The following is a 22,455-nucleotide window of genomic DNA, read 5'->3' as shown; positions in this document are numbered from 1 at the left end:
GTATCATAGTGGAGCCCATTGATTGACTGCATTAGTCATGTGATGTCATGTAGTGAAGATGTAACCGCTGCAGCTTGTCAATAAAGTCTGCATAGGAGTGACCTGCTGAGTCTTGTTTCTGTATGCACGTAAGAAGAAACACCGTGTGCACAGCTACACTGTGGTGCCTAGACTAGGTTCCCAAACCGTCAGTATCAATAAAAGGAAGTCTAGCACTCAACTTCAGTAAACGTGGAAACGTTTTATTTGTAGCACTCGAAACGTTTCAGTCCTTTCTGGAATTTCATCAGTCACTACAACATCATAAAAAGTAAAGTAAAGAGTACAGCCAGTACAAAAAATTGTAAATAAAGTATATACAACAAGAATAATATAACCAACATAACAGATAAACATACAGAGTTTACTTGAAGCAAAGGTCATTATATATATGACTCGACTCACCATTGTTTCCTGTCTTTTGCGTTTACAACAGATACTTACCTATATACCTCATCTCCTCTCTATTTTTGCCTGGCCCCACTGGCCCACACTGGCACGGTACGTTTGAGTAGTTCTTACTTATCACGATTCAGCGTTCTGCAGCACCATCTCCTGTTACATACTGAGCCCAGCTATTTGCGGCTCACTGCATATGTTTTTCTAATATTGCATTATATAATGACCTTTGCTTCAAGTAAACTCTGTATGTTTATCTGTTATGTTGGTTATATTTTTCTTGTTGTATATACTTTATTTACAATTTTTTGTACTGGCTGTACTCTTTACTTTACTTTTTATGATGTTGTAGTGACTGATGAAAGTCCAGAAAGGACTGAAACGTTTTGAGTGCTACAAATAAAACGTTTCCACGTTTACTGAAGTTGAGTGCTAGACTTCCTTTTATTGTTTATGTATGCAAGCCTATGAAATAAATATGGCCGTAATAAGCTATGTGCACACGTAGGAAATGTGGTGCAGAATTTTCTGCACTAAATCTGCATCTTCTGGCAGAAAACGCAGGTGCAGATTTGATGCAGTTTTTGTGCAGTTTCTGTGCAGTATTTGTGCAGATTTTACCAGTGCAGATTTTTATCATGGAGGGGTGCAGAAACGTTGCAGAACTGCACAAAAGAAGCGACATGCACTTCTTTGGAATCTGCAGCGTTTCTGTGCAGATTTTTCTGCACCATGTGCACAGCTTTTTTTTTTACATTGTACTGTAAATCACAGTGTAGTTCTGCAGCGTTTCTGCTGCAGAAAAATCTGCAGATCTGCACCAATTCTGCACTAATCTGCATCGTGTGCACATACCCTAAGGCTATGTGCACACGTTGCGGATTAGGCTTAGGAATTTCTGGTGCGGATTCTGCCTCTCCTGGCAAAAAACACACCTGCGTTTTTTTGTGCGTTTTTGCTGCGGTTTTTACCCCTGCGGTTTTCTATAATGGAGAGGGTACAAAAACGCTGCAGATTCACAAAAAATAAGTGACATGCTACTTCTTTTAAACCGCAGCGTTTCCGCAGCGGATTTTCCGCAATGTGTGCACAGCATTTTTTTTTTCTCATTGATTTACATTGTACTGTAAATCAATTGCGGATCTGCAGCGTTTCTGCACCTCAAAAAACGCTGCGGATCCGCAGAGAATCCGCAACGTGTGCGCATACCCTAACAGTGGGTGTCAGCCCCAAGGCTAGACTCGATGCCCTCAATAGCGGTCATGTATACTGCCATCGCAAACCAAACTTCGACACTGTTCACATGTATAGTTTGTAGCTGGTTTATAGTCTTGTAATTATTTTACAAAAAAATTGAAACACCAAGTATGAACCATCCTAAGGCCACTATTAAACCACAACAAATCTCCTATTACAAGTCCATCCTGATATCAGTAAGGCTAGTTTCAGACCAAAGTATAATGGAAGCATATGCATCACAGTTGGGCCAAGGCTTACATCTGCAGAAATTGTCCAATAAGTGTCTGAAATTTGTCTTAGAGCAAGCGTAATTGTCTAATTGGTCAAATGCGTGTGTATGCATAGAAGTAGGCTATTGTATCAGTGAAAAATGGCTTGCACCACAGTTTAATTTCAGACTTTTTCTTTCTAAGTTAAGAACTTGGGAGTAAAAGTGGCTACGTAGTGTCTATCAGAGTGAAGTGAAATGTAATACTCGCCACTGTCTCTGTGTATCCTATGTTTATCCCAAGATTTTCATTCCTCAGTTACCACAAACCTAAATTAGATGCCACTTTAAACAGGCCTGTGTTGTGTCTGTAGCATAACAATTGTAATGTCAGCAGTAAGTAGCAATGTACTTTAACTTTTATTTGTAAAAGAAAATGGTCAGTGCATAGACTCAGTATGTTCTTGCATATCTATGTATTTTTATTTATTGTTTTATTTATTTTTTTGTTGTTGAATCCCCAGTAAGTCCGATTTCACACGTCAGTCTGTCTTTTTTATTTTATTTTATTATCTTAGGCAAAAAAAAGGACTGATTTTTTTGTCAGTGCACTGGATCCATTTTTCATAATTTTTTTGGTGTGTGTTTACATCATCCATGTACCTATATTTTTTTTTTTTTTGGGTATGGGAAAAAAAACTGGATGTGGCCCAATCTTCTAGCATTAGTCAGTAAAAGACATACCGTGCATAGGGGTATCGGACCACAAAGTAAATGAACGTTGTAAGTCCATTAGAATAAAATCGCATAGAACACATACGTGAAACTCTGACAGATGAATGAGCCTCTCTAGGAGTGCTAGTGGGGATTTTTGAGGGGCCTAAAAGTGCATCCAAATTAATGTTTTGTAGTGTATGGTGCCCTACTATACCTCCTCATGCTTCCAACATGGCTAAATTCTGAATATATTTGATAGACTGACATAGTGCCCGGGAGACCCAGCTGACTTGGATGGGATGGGACTGGATGGGATTTAGCAAGGTCTCCCTAATTTTAATGGCAAGTTGTGACAAAGTTTCCCCTTCTTGATTATATGCAGTCCCTGATTCATGCAGAAAAAACTAGCTATGAGGTTTAATAGTTTTTATTTACAAATTCATGAAAAGACAGAATTACTAAAATGTTAATTTTGCTGTAAAACCTTGTAAAGTTCTCGTGTCACTGTTCTTTCTTTTTTTCTGTGTTCTTTTTTTGTTTTTCTGATGCGTGGACTTTGTACTCTGGTTTCGAATGATATTAAATAGTAAGTGTTTGCTTTACGCTCTATGTAGGGCTGCCAAGGTGTGTGTGTGTGTGTGTGTGTGTGTGTGTGTGTGTGTGTGTGTGTGTATCTAAAATTGGAATACAGGCAAAAGTGTCAGTGTTTGCACTACTCTTAACTTTCCCAGACTTAAATGGTCACATTAGGTCACGATTTAAGGGTTTATTAAGTTGTTGTAGGCATGGCTGCAATTATCATTCTTTACCTATTTAATGTATGTGTAAGCATTTGATACCTCTCCTTTTGTATACGCAAGTTTTGAGGATGAGAATATATATATTTCCATTTAAGTCTCATATTCAGATTCTGTTTACGGTATTGATCCACTTTTATTCCTGACTTTAAACCTAATATGGAGCAGTTTGCATTTACTATGTTAATGTTTCTATGTTTAGAGAAAAATCATATTCTCATAGATTGTAAGCTTGCATTCATTCCTCTTGGTATCTGTTTTGATTTGTGCTAATTGTTATGCTGTAATGTCTATTGTCTGTACAAGTCCCCTCTAAAATGTAAAGTGCTGCTGAATATGTTGGCGCTATAGAAAGAAAATTATTAATATTTCAAATGGTTTGAAATGGACAGGGTTATTGTTTCTGCCTTTCCAATAGAGCTTATAAGCTGCTCTGGAGCTGACCAGTTCACTCGAGTGCACATTTAGCTCTTCATTTGGCCAGTTTCAGTGTCCCTGCAGAGACCAGGCTACCTCGTATACCATTTCAGGCCAACAGCGTGACTATTGCTTTGGGCCCAACTTTCAATCAAGCAGGAGCACATCTCCCTCAGCAAGCAGGAGCCAGGTTGGCAGTGCTCCTGAAGACCACCCCTTTTTTTTTGAGTAAAGTAGCTTTATTAATCGGACTGTCTCATCCACTTATCACCCTGGGAGCCAGTTATTACAGCCCTACAAACATCTAATTTTGCTGGGAAGAAACCGCCATGTAAAGCTGTATTATACGGCAGCCATTTAGATAAGTACAAGGATTGCTCCAAATCCACCAAAACAGGAGCTTCTCATATAAAGTGTCACCCCCCCTCCATCTATGATATCCATGTATGACAGAGGGTATCTTCATTAGACAGCCTTGTTATTCCTAATTATTGGGGGCTTATTATTGAACAGTGCCATTCACAAACAATCAGACTTCAGTGATGCTCAGTATGGTGCTGGCGAGAAGATGACAACTGTAGTAGCACTTTTATTTCCTGTGGTTTTTATTTAGCTCGCCCTTAGCTCCTAGATGTAAGTATACGTTAATCCCAGCAGATTCTGGCACCTATTTGTTTTACATGTTAAAATATATACAAGTTGTGTTGATTTTGGTTTTCCGTGCCTGTCGCCATGATCTGCAGTAACCTGTTATACCCTGGATTCTCTGGGCAGTGAGAGGCATGGAAAGCTAGGCACAGACAGTCGTATGTCGCTCTCCCACTCGGAGAGGCCTTTTTCTGTGCAAGCCTATCTAAACTGGATGTGGAGCCAAGGCAAACGGCAGCTATTTATAGCAGCACTGCAGAGCAGAAACTGGCTGTGGGTCACGTGTGTCAGACTCAATCAAAAGCCAGTATCCCAGCAATATGCAGTAAACAAAAGGTCAGTACGAGAAGGCCGCCCCTAAATCAGCCCGGGGACTGCCTGCTGCATCCACTACAATGGGGATTGAGGGGGCTGCTGTGCAGATGTGTAACCACTGCTGGCCGAGAGCCGGCCGTAGCTTGTGTAGGACAAGGCTGGACCTCACCTGGGAGAAGTGTAAATTGACCCAGGACATCGGTGCAGTGGCAGGACTAATCATAAGGCCCATCCTAATCAGCAGGTTAGGGTAGGAGTAAACAAGCATCACTGTTGCATCAGTGTTCTTCTGTGGAAAGGGATGCATATTGATTTCACTAGTGGTTTATCAATGCCCCTGTGCCCTATTTAGCCGGGATACAAGCAAAACACTAGAGCCTCTCATGGCGATATGGAAGAAAGAAAGAAAAGTGTACTTGTGTTTAATGTCTGTAATATTCTGTGTATGCTCAGCAGAACCACGGGCACGCAGGTGATAACAGCCCTCCCCTTGTTTTCATGCACTTTGAAAGTTTGTTTCTAAAGTTAGAACAGAATGGTAAATATAGGAATTACATTGTATCGAAGACATCACCAAAATAAAGGCAGACAGTCATATTTTTTTGGAGGATTGCTTTACTATACAGTGGTGGGATCAGTAACCAAGTCCTCTCTAGTTATACTGTGTGTGTGTGTGTATGTATGTATATATATATATATATATATATATATATATATATATATATATATATATATATATATATATACAGTACAGAGCAAAAGCTTGGACACACCTTCTCATTTAAAGCTTTTTCTGTATTTTCAGGACTATGAAAATTGTAAATTCACACTGAAGGCATCAAAACTATGAATTAACACCTGTGTGTGTGTGTGTATATATATGTATATATATATATGTGTGTGTATATATATATATATATATATATTTTTTTTTTTTTTTCTATATCTGAGCTGTATAACTAGAGGGGGCTTAGTTTCAAGGATACATGCATACATAATGGGGGGGATTGTGCCCGGAAGATAACTCTGTCTCCAGAGATTATTTTACAGTTGTGCTCAAAAGTTTACATACCCCAGCAGAATTTTTGCTTTCTTGGCCCTTTTTCAGAGAATATGAAAAAAAAAACACCAAAACTTTTTCTCCACTCATGGTTAGTGGTTGGGTGAAGCCATTTATTGTCAAACTACTGGGTTTTCTCTTTTTAAATCATAATGACAACCCAAAACATCAAAATTTGCCTCCAGTATTTGCTGATAACGTGCTGCATTCATCTTTCCTTCAACTTTGACCAAATTTCCTGTTCCTTTTGTAGCTCAGACATCCCCCAAAACATCAGTGATCCATCTCCATGCTTTATAGTAGGAATGGTGTTCTTTCCATCATAGGCCTTGTTCACCTATCTCCAAATGTAACATTTATGGCTTTCGCCAAAAAGTTCAATTTCGGTTTCATCACTGCAAATTACATTGTTCCAGAAGTTACCTTGTTCCTTGTTATCTTCCAGGCAGCATCCTCCCCAGAGCCTGGAAGAGGTCACTTATATAAGTGATAAAAGATGATTTCTCAGCAGCAAGGCTTCTGATATAAGGCACACAGGGAGGACTGTTCTTAGCAATCTATAACCTGTATGCCCATATTAATAGTTTAGATAGGTCAAATGTGGTAATGGATTCCCTTTAACATGTGGACATGTTTGCCTTGTGAAGAAATAATATTCCTGTCTAACTATGGCCTGCACTTAATTGATTTTTTATGTTTCTTATTTTTGTTTTTTTAGGGGGTAACTTTAGTAATAGTAACTAACTGAGCAAAGATCTTTCACTAACCAGCCATTGCAAAGTAACCAAGATGCTCTTGCAGGTAGAGCTCCTTTCCTCTTAGGCCTGGCTGAAGACATGGCCTCCCTTCATACTTTGGATTATAATGGGGGTTATTTGAGGTCCTTTTGCACACACAATTCTGCATGCAAGAACTTTTCTGTGTTTCCTCAAGAGATGCAAATCAATTTGGCAGCCGCGCTGTGTAGATCATTACAGTGTACGGAGAGGGTGTGAACAACTGGACAGGAAGCAGGAACTGTTAATTTTATGTAACTTCCAAACGAGACTATAATTCTTATCCAGTTATTAGATTTATGCAGCCTGAACCATAGCATGAATCAGAACCTGGGTTTGCAATGACAGCCAGGTATGTTTAACTGTGAAGCACTGCAACTTTTCAGAGTAAACATATTTTGAACAGTTGGACTACAGGAAGAGACCTGACTAGTCCGATGACGTGTCCGGCCAACTTCTCCCACTCCATTTGATTGACAGGTCTTTCCCTACACACATTCATGGAAAAGACTCCGACTCGGAAAAGACTTATCAATCAAATGGACCAATGGGGGGGAGAAGCTGGCTAGGGACGTCACTGGACTAGCTGGGTCTCTCCCTAATGTCCCCTCTCTTTTTAAACTGCGTCTACTCTGAAATGCCGGCATGTATCAGAGTTAAGGTCGTGCTCACACATAAAGTAAATGCTGTGGGGTTTTTTACTGCATATTTTCTGCAGGTGTCCTCCCCATAATACACAACAATCATCTCTGATTATTGTGTTTATGCTGTTGTTTTTTTGTTTTGTTTTTCCTATGTTTTCATCTTTAAAAAAATTATTCAAATCTGCATGGAAAGCACATCAAATAATTAAATAATGTTGTGGTATTTTATTTATGTAAGTACAGTAAAGCTTAGGTATTCTACACTTAAAAATACCACTTTTTTTATTCTTTATCTACAAAAAAAAAAAAAATTTGTAGAGCTATGTAGGCTATACAATACCAGGGTTGTAGTCCACAAATGCCAATATAATATATTCCACAATCGATCAAAATGTGTAACTTTTACATATTATTTACATGATTAAAACTAGCAAAAAGGCAGAATTATACTGTAGTGAGGACAATAAGTTCCTATTCTTGGGCCCATTGAAGCGCAGACAGGTGTGTAATGGCCGTCGTCTTGTTACATGGGCCACTCTCTCCAATGCCAGACTTTGTAGTGATTTGAATATGTTTTGGACATTTATACTGAACCAGGGGAGCGCCAGCACTGTCTTCTATTTTTTTTTTTTAGAAAAGTAAGTGTCCACTTGCAGAAGTTGGGGCTCAGTAGGGACAATATGTGCTAATATATGGTACCTTTAATGAATAATAGTAATACAGGTCTTCATATTAGAAGTAACTGTGTAGTCCAAGTAGAAAGAGTCTTATAATTAATGTATTAGGTGCTTAGTGCACACATGAAGTGCTCAGAGTTAATACCCATCATCATAAATCATCAGTGAGCTAGTACAAATATTCTGAGTGCAAATTAATATACATGTGCGTATATCTGACCTCCGTGTCCAAGATGCTGCTTACACTTGGTAAAGAAAATGACCAAGTTCTCAACAATGAAAGGGTTATTTTTCCATAGAAGCCTATAGAGAATGGCGCACAGTTACACAGCATCTATAAGCAGTCAGCGGTCATGGGGTTTCATGAAATCACATCCACTTTGCTTGGATAGTAAAACACAGTAGATTTTCTAAACATAAAAAACCCTGCCCTTGGGCTTCTTGGCAACATGGCCTAAAACATACCAGGTCGCATCGCACAGTGAGTCTGTGCTTCACGCTGCCGCATGCATCTAACGACAGGTTTTTCTATACTTTAATTTTAAATCTCATGCCCGTTCCATATTGAGGACTGAGCCTTGTGCTTTTGGTAATGCCCTCGTGTAGGTAAATCGGTCCGTGCATGTGCCATGTACATAGATTTTCAGCAGACGGCTGTGGGAACGTCTTGGTATACATTGCACCGCAGCGCAGGCCTGTGCATTGTGCTAGACCGTCTCATGGTAATCTGTGGACTAGAACATTTCCCACCTGAAAGTAATCACAATTACTACAAGAAGTTTTCCCACACAACTTCGACTGTAGATTTCTTACCAGTGGTGTTTTCATTGTGCGAGTCCACTGCTGATCCCAATATTAAGAGTGCATGAAATCTTGTGGCCCGTGTAGTGAATAAGATTGGAAAATAGCAATGTGAGGTTGCTCTGTCGGCTGTAAACGTGACAGGGTACGCCTGTTATCAGAAACAATGATCAAATACCCTGCAGTAAGTAAATAAACAACATAGTGCATGAAAATAAATTAACATACTTTTTTTAGCTAACATGTTTTTTGATTAAAAAAAAAAAAATGCGAAAACCATCCCACCACGTCACGGAGACCCTAAGGAGACGGTCCTAACTCTAATATTAAAACCCTACCGTTTGTCAAGTGACATGTGGATAAGGGCTGAGAAGGACGGAGCCCAGCTAGAGGACATGCAGCCAAGGGAGACATCAATATAATGTCCAGCTCAAGGAAAGGCAGGCCACTCCTTTATATGCACATGATGCAGATAGACAGGGGGGTTGGAAACTATAAAGTGCTGGGTCATCTACATGGTATAAGGGCCATTTTCTTTGTCTTGCACATAGCTGTGTGAAGTCTATATTTATAGTAAAAGTTCTAATAAACAGTTTATACCCAGATTCTTCCGCTTCTTGTTTGCAGTTGTTGCATCACTGTGCTCCATGACTCTGTTGCCACCTACTGGTTTGTTTTGGTAATAGTTTCCGTGGGTAACATTATTCCTTTTATTTTTGTTCTTCACAGATTATGTCCCTTATTTCAGCTCCTCTAATGTCAAGTTAGTCATAGATCCTCTTTTTCTACCACAAAGGCTGACACACCACGCCATGGTTACACTACCAGAAAGCACGTCACTGATCTGCTTGGTGTTCTGCAAATATTTTCTCCTTGATGTTGAAGGAAGAAAATATTGTCGACATTGTAAACGGCACCGCCTCACTTGGTGATACTATTGCTTACTGTGCTACAGAATGTTATAAGATCAATATCAGGACTGTCCCGTTTCTAAATATACTCGAGCATCTCATCGCAAAAAATGTGTAGCCATTCATTAACCTTTTTAGCACTTTTTGGGGGCTGATGCTGCAACAACATTTAGTAGCCCATGGGAGGGAGAAAATGGTGCTCCAGAAATAAAAGAAGGAAGAGAAGTTAGCCAGATTTTAAGAAAAACAGAAAGGTTCATTTTTAAAAATTAACTCTTCATGTCCCTTGGGCGTCCAGCACAGCATGCACTGGCGGTTCAGCAGGGCGCTGGGCATTGGCGGTTTGGCAGGGCGCTGCACAGTGGCGGTTTGGCAGGGCACTGCGCAGTGGCGGTTTGGCAAGGCTCTGCCATAAATGAAATACCTGTACCTTTTGTCGTCAGTTAAGCATCCCTGTGAGCAAATGTGTAAAGAGACTAGAATGTGCTAAGAAAAAAAGATTCCAGACCATTCTAGTTTGTGTATTTCTAGAACTGATACTTGGCTTACACCCCTACAAATGAGTATATAGCAGAGGTTGCCTGAGCCCAGACCCTGCGAGGCTCTAGCCTTACTTACTAGTACACCCTGTCATTTGTGTGAAAAACAGAGGCCACGTTTTTGTGCATGTTGGAAAAAGACAAATACTTCTAGGATTGAGGAGAGACCGTGTCAGGGTTCCAGTCGGAATACGTCATGGTGCTCAGGAGAGAGCACTGTGCATTGTGCACAATCATTGTGATTATTTGCAGTTCCAGCATTTTTGAGCATAAGGCAAATACTCAGTGGCTTTCGTGGCTGCTGTAATATTGCACGGCCATTTTTATTGTCCTTGTAGTGAGTGACGAGAGGAATGCTATAAACTTACCAATGGTGTTAGGCAGAAACTGTATTTAGTTTAGTTTAAAGGGGTTGTTGAATGGGAACAAAGTCTATTTGCGTCCCAAATGTAAAAAATGAAATGAATATTCTTTATAAAGTCCTCATCCTCTCAGACGCCCTCTCCTCTTGGTGCCAGACTCCACTTCGCATTCAGTGAGACACAGGCAGGGAGCTTTCTTCCCTCCTTCCCATGGTGGCACATGTTTGGTATCTGATGCACCCCCTATTTCTACATATGCTGTGATGGAGAGGAGGGAGCACCCAACCTCACTCCCACGGAATACGGAAGTGGAGTGTGTGGTACCATCAATTTGTTTACCTTTTAAATCTGAGCAAATATAAGGGACTTTTTTTTTTTTTTTTTTTAAAGTCACGGTTAATCGGATTTCTGAAATGCGTCACTTTGTTAATGGTGTACTCTTATTTTGGAGCAAAAAGGTGGTATAAATTCAGCCATGAGGGAAAAGTGTCCAACATATGGAGAAGATGCGACAAATTTATCCTACAAAATGCATCACCGTGTTAAATTTGGCGGTTTCGGCCTGCATCATGTTAATACATCTGCCCCATGTCGTCTTTTGGATGTACAGACTTGTTATAGAGCATGCACGAAATACCTTTATTAACATCAGTAAAGAAACTGTATCTGATCTATTGTATGGGCTCTTAGAAGTGAGAACACAAGTCGGGGGTGAGGAGGGAGCGAGGTCCTCTGTTTAGTGTAACGTTGTCCTATTTATACGTGTGCGGAGAGATGGAGAACAGGTACTCCAGGGTGCACAGCCGTGTTTATGTAGCTCAGTTTTTGGGAGGATATGCAACTGAAAGTATTTTTAGAACACTTGGCCATCTTGTCTGTGTCTGTGCATGTATATGTGCATTTATCACTTCCAGCCTCTCTGCACTAAATCTGTTTTTTATAACTGTCAGCGAGATATTCCCGTCTATATAAACTCCACCGTCCTAATTTACACCAGGGTCCAAATGTTAAACTTCCCCAGTCATTGAGCATCTGTTTGTTTAAAAAGAAGTGGATTACAAAGACCCTTAGTTCGGTGAGGCTCGGACTCACTTAATCTGCAGTCTTCCAAGCATTGTGCCTCTATTTGTGTCCTTTACATCTCCATAGCATTCAGTGTGGAGGCTGCAAATCGGAATGGTGTGCTTGATGATTTGTTTGTCACTCCTATTACTGGGATTCAAGGCTCTAGAATATGACTAAAGCAACCAACATACATATTTATATGTGCCATAATAGGTGGCGTAGAGGCGCCATATTTTAAAGGGATTCTGTCAGCAGGTTTTTGCTATTTAATCTGAGAACACCATAATGTAGGCAAGTGAGCCTGATTCCAGCAATGTGTCACTTAAGGTACCGTCACATGAAGCGACGCTGCAGCGATAGCGACAACGATGCCGATCGCTGCAGCGTCGCTGTTTGATCGCTGGAGAGCTGTCACACAGACCGCTCTCCAGCGACCAACGATGCCGAGGTCCCCGGGTAACCAGGGTAAACATCGGGTTGCTAAGCGCAGGGCCGCGCTTAGTAACCCGATGTTTACAATGGTTACCAGCGTAAAAGTAAAAAAACAAACAGTGCATGCTCACCTGCGCGTCCCCCGGCGTCTGCTTCCTGACACTGACTGAGCTCCGGCCCTAACAGCACAGCGGTGACGTCACCGCTGTGCTTTCACTTTCACTTTGGGCCGGCGCTCAGTAAGTGTCAGGAAGCAGACGCTGGGGGACGTGCAGGTGAGCATGTACTGTTTGTTTTTTTTACTTTTACGCTGGTAACCAGGGTAAACATCGGGTTACTAAGCGCGGCCCTGCGCTTGGTAACCCGATGTTTACCCTGGTTACCAGTGTAAAACATCGCTGGTATCGTTGCTTTTGCTTTCAGACACAACGATACACGGCGATCGGACGACCAAATAAAGTTCTGGACTTTATTCAGCGACCAGCGACATCACAGCAGGATCCTGATTGCTGCTGCGTGTCAAACTAAACGATATCGCTAGCGAGGACGCTGCAACGTCACGGATCGCTAGCGATATCGTTACAAAGTCGTTTCGTGTGAAGGTACCTTTACTGGGCTGTCTGCTGTAGTTTCACTGCCACCTGTGTTTTAAGGTACCTTCACACGAAACGACTTTGTAACGATATCGCTAGCGATCCGTGACGTTGCAGCGTCCTCGCTAGCGATATCGTTTAGTTTGACACGCAGCAGCGATCAGGCCCCAGCCAGGGAAGATGAGCTACTTGTGATTGAACGAACTAGCACAGCCTGTGGGCGGGGACTGTGGCTGCCTGCTACACAGTAGTGTAGCTACTGGGGGGGCAGAGGGGGCCATCGCCCCGGGCCCTGTCACATGAAGGGGCCCACCGGGAGCGAGAGCAGTACGACAGCAGTATAATGTCTGCTCCCGTCTGACGGAGACTCTGCAGGCTGCTAGCATAGTGGCCGGCTGCAGAGTCTCCCCCCTGCAGTGAATGGTGTCGCCTGTCATGAAGCTTTTCCCCTGGCTGCAGTTTTCTGCATCACTCTGTTCATGCTGGGTCCTAGTGCCCACCTCTTGCATTTCACCTAGACACTTCCTGGTCCAGTGCTTGCAAACTTCGTCAGTAAGTGGGGATGGAACATTTTAGGTTTATTAAATTCTGGTATGTCACTGTGAGGTGAGTGTGAGACCATTGGGGTGTTGTGGGTGAGGGAGGACAGGGTACTGAGGGGGTGGATGAGAGATGATGGGGGTATTGGGTACTGAAGTGGGGGAGGGGAGACAGCACTGGGGGGTAAATGTGAGACCATGGGGGTGTTGTGGGGGCTGAAGGTGGGTGAGGGGGGACAGGGCACTGAGGGGTGGATGTGAGTTGATGGGGGCATTGGGGCTGAAGTGGGGGAGGGGGGACAGGGCAGTGGGGGCTGAATATTATAATGTTTTGTTATGATATTATATGTACTCCATCACATAATATTTGCTGTCTGGGGAGGCTGGAGATGGGGGGGGGGGGGGGGGGGGGCTTTGATACGTACCACCTGGGTCTTTTATGAGTATTAGTATAAGGAGCCCTCATACAGATGCATCACATTTACAGCACCACTCCAGCATTATTTTTTATTTCATTGCTGGAGCAGTGCTGAAAATCCCCATCCCCTGCGCCCTGTCTGATACTCACCTTCTGGCGTCTTCATCTGTTTTTGTCTCCGCTCGGCTCCGTCTCCTGCAGTTTGTGGCCTGTCCGAGGCTCCAGTGGTTCATGGAGCAGCGCAGAGGTCACTAATCAGTGTGAGTCTGTGGGAGCCTCGTTCTGGCCTCGTTCTCACTCTCAGGCTATGTGCACACGGTGCGGATTAGCGGCTGCGGATCCGCAGCTGTTTTCCATGCATTGTACAGTACCATGTAAACCTATGGAAAACCAAATCCGCAGTGCACATGGTGCAGAAAATATCGCACGGAAACGCTGCGTTGTATTTTCCGTAGCATGTCAATTCTTTGTGCGGATTCCGCAGCGTTTTACACCTATTCCATTATAGGAATCCGCAGGTGTAAAAACGCAGGCAAAATCCTCACAAAAAACGCAGGAAAACGGAAAAATCCGCACACGAATCCGCAATGTGGTCACATAGCCTCATAGTCTTACATTGAGCGCTTGTGACATAGCTTCTCACTTCTGGCCTGTCAGAAGCTGCGCTCACAAGTTTGAGCCGTGGGACTGCAGCAGTGCCACAAAATAGTGAATACGCCAGGGGATGAGTAAATGATCGGGGACGGGGACTTGTGCTTAAAACACCACTCCAGCGGTGGAAAAAAAAAACCCTGCTAGAGTGGTGCTTTAAAAATTTAATAATAAGCAATTTAATACTATAAAGTTGATAAAGGCTTGGAGTAAATGTCTGCAGTCACTTTATGTGACAGCAGACTGCCAAATCATGACAGGGAGCTGCGGGCCCATCATACTGTATATAAGGGAGCTGCAGGCCCATCATATTGTGTATAAGGGAGCTGCAGGCCCATAATACTGTGTATACGGGAGCTGCGGGCCCATCATACTGTGTATAAGGGAGCTGCAGACCCATCATACTGTGTATAAGGGAGCTGCGGGCCCATCATACTGTGTATACGGGAGCTGCGGGCTCATCATACTGTGTATACGGGAGCTGCAGACAGATTCATCTCCACTACGACCCCACAGCACTGCCTCACTACTGAGCATATACATAAAGTGCAGCACAGATTCATGTTCAATAAAAGCTGAGATCCTTAGATCAGGAACAGAACAGACAGTTATGGGAAACTTCAAATTCTTATGAAAACATTTACAGCACATCCTGCATTGAACTACTGAACCCAATTTATGATATATTTTAGGAGTCTGTCCATTTTATTCCGACTCCACAAAAATGGACACCGACTCCACAACCCTGCAGCTATTAAAAACATTTCTTCTGACAAGATATAAATGTCAGAGGAGAGAGAAATGAGGTCCCAGAGTCCCCCTCCCAGGTAACTCTGCCATCCCTCCTGCTCTGTCCCCCAGCCCACCACCTCCTCTTTCTGAGTGCGCCCGCCGAGTTCTTCTGGCCGGGACTCTGCAACAGAAGGGATTTTTTTACATTAGTTAATTTTGATCACTGTGATTGACCCTGTCATCCATCTCTTGTCATCCCCTTAGTCAGATTTTTTTTTTTTTTTACGGAAGGTGGCATCCTGTAGAATGTTCAATCTGTGTCGCTCTTGATGGAGCCATGGTGTCCTGGCAGCTGTCCTGTAGAGTGTTCTTGGCTGTGGCTTTGTAAAGAGTTTCCTTTTACAGAAGGATAGAAAATCCCTTTTTAGGCCATGTGCACACGTTCAGTATTTTTCGCATTTTTTTCGCTATAAAAACGTGATAAAAACGCGAAAAAACGCTTACATTATGCCTCCCATTATTTTAAGTGTATTCCGCATTTCTTGTGCAAATGTTGCATTTTTTTCCACGAAAAAATCACATTGCGGAAATAAAAGCAACATGTTCATTAAATTTGCGGAATTGCGGGGTTTCTGCACACCTAGGAATGCATTGATCTGCTTACTTTCCGCATGTGGCTGTGCCCACCATGCGGGAAGTAAGCAGATCATGTGCAGTTGGTACCCAGGGTGGAGGTGAGGAGACTCTCCTCCACGGACTGGGCACCGTATAATTGGTAAAAAAAAAAAAAAAAAGAATTAAAATAAAAAATAGTGATATACTCACCTTCGATGGCCCCCGGAGTCTTCCCGCCTCTCAGCGGTGCATGCTGCTGCTTCCGTTCCTATAGATGGTGTGTGTGAAGGACCTGCGATGACGTCACGGTCACCTGACCGCGATGATGTCGCGGTCACGTGACCGCGACGTCATCGACGGTCGTGCACACACACACCATCTATAGGAACGGACGCCGCTGAGGAGATCGGCTGTCTGCAGAAGGTGAGTATAACCATTTTTTTAATTATTTTTAACATGATATCTTTTTACTATTGATGCTGCATAAGCAGCATCTATAGTAAAAAGTTGGTCACACTTGTCAAACAGTATGTTTGACAAGTGTGACCAACCTGTCAGTCAGTTTTCCAAGCAATGCTACAGATCGCTTGGAAAACTTTAGCATTCTGCAATCTAATTTCGCTTGCAAAATGCTAAAAAAAAATGCGAATAAAACGGGGAAAAAACGCAAAAAAAAAAAGCGGATTTCTTGCAGAAAATTTCCGGTTTTCTTCAGGAAATTTCTGCAAGAAATCCTGACGTGTGCACATACCCTTATACCCACATTTGTGGTTCAGGTCATCACAGATCAGCGAGAGGTCGGATGAGTTTAAGGGTACTGTCACACTATACGATTTACCAACGATCACGACCTGCGATACGACCTGGCCGTGATCGTTGGTAAGTGGTTGTGTGGTCACTGGAGAGCTGTCACACAGTCAGCTCTCCAGCGACCAACGATGCCGAGGTCCCGGGTAACCAGGGTAAACATCGGGTTACTAAGCGCAGGGCCGCGCTTAGTAACCCGATGTTTACCGTGGTTACCAGCGTAAAAGTAAAAAAACAAACAGTACATACTCACATTCCGGTGTCTGTCCCCCGGCGTTCTGCTTCTCTCCACTGTGTCTGCGCCAGCCGGAAAGCACAGCGGTGACGTCACCGCTGTGCTTGCTTTCCGGCCGGCCGGCGCTCACAATGCAGAGAAGCAGAACGCCGGGGGACAGACACCGGAATGTAAGTATGTAGTGTTTGTTTTTTTTTACTTTTACGCTTGTAACCACGGTAAACATCGGGTTACTAAGCGCGGCCCTGCGCTTAGTAACCCGATGTTTACCCTGGTTACAAGCGAACGCATCGCTGGATCGCTGTCACACACAACGATCCAGCGATGACAGCGGGAGATCCAGCGACGAAAGAAAGTTCCAAACGATCTGCTACGACGTACGATTCTCAGCAGGGTCCCTGATCGCTGCTGCGTGTCAGACACAGCGATATCGTATGGATATCGCTGGAACTTCACGGATCGTACCGTCGTAGCGACAAAAGTGCCAATGTGTGACAGTACCCTAACTCCTTGTTTGAGTATTTAATCAATCTGCATAGTTCTTCCTTCTCTATCTTGCAGGTAAACAAACTAGCCGGATTTATACAATGGGTAATCAAAATATTAGCAAACCTCTTTTGTTCAATTACCCTATGTGCCTGTCCCCCACAGATAGCAGATAATAAACTGCAGCAAGCAACAACTCACAAGTCAACATTCAGCAATAGCCCATTTATCCTGGCCTACTGAAAATAAATGTCTGGATAATTAATATTAAATGCTGTGTGGTCACATTAGGGTTACTGTTGGGTTAGGCTACTTTCACACTAGCGTTAACTGCATTCCGTCACAATGCGTCGTTTTGCCGAAAAAACGCATCCTGCAAAAGTGTTTGCAGGATGCGTTTTTTCACCATTGATTAACATTAAGCGACGCATTGTGACGGATTGCCACACGTCGCACCCATCGTGCGACGGATGCGTCATGCAGTGGCGGACCGTCGGGAGCAAAAAAACGTTGCTTGCAACGTTTTTTGCTCCGTCGTAAACGTCTTTTCCGACCGCGCATGCGCGGCCGGAACTCCGCCCCCACCTCCCCGCACCTCACAATGGGGCAGCGGATGCGCTGGAAAAATGCATCCGCTGCCCCCGTTGTGCGGCGGAGACAACGCTAGCGTCGGGAACGTCGGCCCGACGCACAGCGACGGGCCGAGCCCGACGCTAGTGTGAAAGTAGCCTTAGTGTTAAGGTTTTTTCAAAAGGTAAAAAAAAATTACGATATGGCGACTAGCGTTGAGCGCAAGTGTTCGCTACTTGAGTTTGTATCAGGGTCGCTCAAGCGCTCCTGATACTGGGTGCATACCGGAGCACCCCGATGCAAACTGGAGTAGGAAGCACTTGTGCTCAAAACTAATAACCTATTCAATATGACAACCTTAGGTTATCAAATTCAGCGTAGCACCTTTGGGTCAAAAATCCTCACTATACTCCTGGACAAAATCTTTGAGGGGTGTAGTTTCCAAATGGGGTCACTTGCGGGGGGTTTCCATTGTTTAGGCACATCAGGGCTCTCCACACATGACATGACGTTTATTGATTCTAGTCATTTTGTGTTCAAAGAGTCAAACGGCGCTCCTTCCCTTCCGAGCCCTGCCGTGCACCCAAACAGTAGTTTTCACCCATATATGGGGTATTGGCGTACTCAGGAAAAATGGCACAACTATCTTTGGACTCCTTTTTCTCCTGTTAACCTTGTGAAAGTAAAAAAAAAAATGTGGGGCTAAAGCAAAATTTGGGTGAAAAAAAAAAAAAGTAAAATATTCATTTTTTCCTTCAATATTCCATTAATTCCTGTGAAACACTTGAAGAGTTAATACATTTCTTGCATGTGGTTTTGAGGAGTACCGTTTTTAAAATGGTGTCACTTTTGGGTATTTTGGGTCATGTCACTTAACTGTGATGTGGTCCCTAAAAAATGGTTTTGTAAATGTTCTTGGAAAATTGAGAGATCGCTGGATCTAACTTCCTAACAAATAATTATGTTCCAAAAATTGTGTCGATTGCAAAGTAGACATGTGGGAAAAGTTATTTATAAAACTAACTATTTTGTGTGGTGTAACGCTCTGATTTGAGGGCATAAACATTTAAAGTTTGGAAATTGTGCATTTTTCTAAGTTTTTGTCAAATTTTTGATTTTTCCAAAACTATATGCAAATCATACAGACCACAGTTTACCACTAACATGAAGTACAATATGTCACGTAAAAACAGCCTCAGAATCACTAGGATCCGTTGAAGCGTTTCTGAGTTATTACCACATAAAGTGACAGTGGTCAGGATGGTCAAAATTAGCGCCGTCACTGAAGGGTTAATATAGGTAGCTACCATAAAATCAACAAATAGGCAGAATAGGGACAATATTTTAATCGGTACAGTGCTTGGTAGCAGAGAATCTGTCACTGTCTGCGGCCATGATCCGAGCTTGCACCCTCCTAGTATGGAGCAGCGCCGGATGAGCGCACCTTACATACAGTGTTCTGTAGAGTATTACTTTATTTGCTGGGCAGACTTTTGAGCACATTTACGTGATTTTTTTTTTTTTTAATGAAAATAACATTTGCCTAGTTTATATGCTTTGTGTTCATTTTTGTAATCCATATTAATAAATATATATATACTATATGCAATGGTGCATGTGGCGGCCCGTAACTATAAAATAGAAGACGAAAGCAGTGGTGGTGTGAATAGGCCCTGCCAGCTTTTCATTGCCGGGCGGCCCTGTGTGTGCATGTTGGTGGCGAGGCGTTGGGAGGCCGTACCTCTAAGGTGGACAGCGCTGTGCACTGTAATATCTGACATGAGCTCAGGCAGACGGCAGTAAATCATGGAGTGTAAGGACAGTTCTCAGAGTTTCTATAATTAATGGGACCTCCCTCCCCAATAACCTCATTGTTTCCGTTTCCTCCGGTTATGTCAATGTTACGGCTGTTCCTCGCTGTTTAAAGTTATACTGTGTCAATATTTAGACACCATGACACGTGTGTATGAATTCTACCAGATTTTACACTTTCCCACATAAATCGTGCTGGTGCATCTCCTTGTCTGTCGGGTGGATCGTGTGTGTTTGTTGCATGTGCCGCCTCTTTGGCCACTGTAATGATCAGGCAGCAAAAAGACAGAATTGTAATATGGAGGAGGAATATAGAAACTGTTTGCTTTTTATGTGGATTGTGAAAGAAAATAAAAATGGAGTTTTACTGCTCAAAAGTATTTTGTGTGTCTAAATGGGTATCCTGTGATCGCTTATGGCTGGACAGGTATCCAAAAGTGACTTACCGGATGGCAGTTCCTTTCCGTTATGTTTTCCCAGACCTTTCTGTTGTGGAACTTCATCAAAGAAAAATGTGCAGTAATGATAGTAGGTGGATATATCAATGTTGCAAGCTGTGCAGCTCCCCAGGTCACCAAGAGGTAATGTCCAAAGCAGGTGTAATTGTGCCTTATGATGAGCTCTTGGACTGGAATGGGCCGGTACATTGTTTTTGCATAGGGACCCTCTTCTGCCTGTGTCCGCTCCTGCTGTTGGTGACTTATTGTGAAAATGGTGAGAATCTGCTGCACATTTCATTCTATACATTGCAAAGGGTGAAACTGTAAATGGAAAATTGGACTTTAGAAATGTGACTTCTTTTTAGAATTTGGATTTTTTGGGGATGTTAACACACGTAACCAAAACATAAGTGACAGATCTGGTGCCTCACCGATGTAGCTTCAACCAATCACTAGAATCGGGATCCACCTAGCAATCTTCTGTTCTTTCCCACCACACAGTCGCGAAGCTCATCTTTTTACATTTGCTTTGATTGGAGAGTACATGTAACCGTGATTGTGGTGCAGTGGAACCACGGGGTCTGGATCGCCATTCTACTGATCAGCTAGGGTCCCCAGTGATCATGTAGTTCTCACTTGTCTTGTCCTGTGTGGGAAATCCTCCCATGCTGTGTGGGTTAGCCTGTTGCCCCACGTGTACAATGTTTCCAGTACAGCACACAACTAGATGCTATGACCACTTGGGCAGATCAACTGTGATTGACAGCTGCTATTGTGGTCCAACCCCTGGCATTGGAGAAAACACACTGGCTGTATAACGCGTTGGTCCTCTAGGGGTGAAAACTAAGTACAGGAGCTCCATTTCCACCCTCTGCTCATTATCATTGTGATCATCTGTTGTAGTTAAAATTCAATTTAAGTTGTTTTGGGGTTTTTTTTTGTTTTTTTTAGAAATATATATATATATATATACACACACACACACACACACACACACACACACACACACACACACACACACACGTATTCTTTATCATTATTGTGAAATATAAATATTTGGTTTGGTCATAAATATATTAATAAAGATAACATGCCATATTAGAAAATAATAAATCCTTACGTTACAGCCCAGGCTCCGTATTTAAGGGGTAAACAAACTATAGAGACAAAGATTTTTCCATATTTTATTTCTGTCTCAGAAGAAGAATATATCTTGGTCCGTGTGCATTTGACCCTGCGTCTGACCAGGTATCCTGTTCGTTCTATGGCAGTTCAGTTCTTTAGCTAAAAGCTGAAGGAAGAATAACAATTGCATGTTTCATATGGAGAAATCACACTTGTTGTTCCAGGAAACAAAGTAACATAACCTGTCCTGCCAGCTTGGCGTCCTTGTCCTGCTGCTCACAGGGTTCCTTCACTCCTCACTGGATGTTACTTAGATGTGTATGAAGAATAAGCACGTTCTGCCACCTAGTGGTCACTCACTGCAGTGACCAAAACTTGTCTGTAATAATGCATTTGATGGTATTTCCACTACATTATATTTACTGGTTGCAATTTTTCTTTTAGCTTCTTAGAGCGAATCGACCACGTTAGACAAAATGACTACACACCAACAGATCAGGTGAGTTGTTTTCTTAGTGCAGAATTGGTAGTTAAGAATACTGTGCAGTATATACTACTGATTCCAGATAGGCAAGCTATGTATTTCTTGCAGAATTATGATGGCACACGAACCATTCACTGATTTCGGCAATGGTCACCATCTCATACTAAATGAAATTGGGCATTCAAGATAAAAAAAAAACAAAAAAAAAAAAACAACTTTCTACCATATTTATCAGAATGCAAGTTTACAGTTGTAGAAAAAGACATGGCCAACAAATCCATCTTTTACAATGGTCTCTTGCTGCTAGACAACATTTTTTAGTATATTAACACAATGTTACTAATTTAATAAAAAGCGTCTATTTCTCAACATGATTATTGCACAACCTCAGGTAATACAAGGAAGAGACAGTAAATTGCAAGTTTTAAGATTTAAAATTAAAACTTTATTATAACATTTATAAAATAAGATGAATATTTTTTTAAAAAAATCAAGCTATGGAACATAGAGATGTGCGCTGGCACAGGAATCAATTTTTAAGAATGACCATGATTATATGCACAGTTACAACTGATGCTCATTCAAAAAAGATAGTGTAGAAAAATTTACAAAAATGCAGTCAAAGTATGTTTTAGAAAATGCATTGTGTCTTTGCTATGTAATCTCTTAAACACATTGCATTAGCGATCCACAATATGAATTTAAAGTGCAAAATGCATATATTGTTTTGTAGATCGCTATAGCATTAGTGTATCTTAACAAGTATACAAACTTTGTTTGTAAAAGAACTAGTGCAAATCATCAAATAGGACACTGGGCACAGAAAGTATAGGGTGTATAAGAAAAGAGGGAATAAAGTTTCCCCAAAATTCAAAGAAGGTACTTACAAGGTGACATGTGCA

The 22,455-nt window shown here is 42.2% G+C and overlaps 1 protein-coding gene across 3 annotated transcripts in view; it reads left to right on the top strand.

The window, feature by feature from the left end:
• GNAL (G protein subunit alpha L) overlaps positions 1-22,455 on the top strand; it is a 336,050-nt gene that overhangs the window by 291,175 nt on the left and 22,420 nt on the right. For all 3 annotated transcript variants that reach the window (XM_077270173.1, XM_077270175.1, XM_077270174.1), the window contains one exon: positions 21,514-21,568. In XM_077270173.1, coding sequence (XP_077126288.1) covers positions 21,514-21,568 — 55 coding nt within the window. The remainder of the gene's footprint in view (positions 1-21,513; positions 21,569-22,455) is intronic.

Source organism: Ranitomeya variabilis, chromosome 6 (assembly GCF_051348905.1).
Source record: "Ranitomeya variabilis isolate aRanVar5 chromosome 6, aRanVar5.hap1, whole genome shotgun sequence".
Taxonomy (NCBI): Eukaryota; Metazoa; Chordata; class Amphibia; order Anura; family Dendrobatidae; genus Ranitomeya; species Ranitomeya variabilis.
This window is presented reverse-complemented; position numbering and strand designations above follow the sequence as displayed.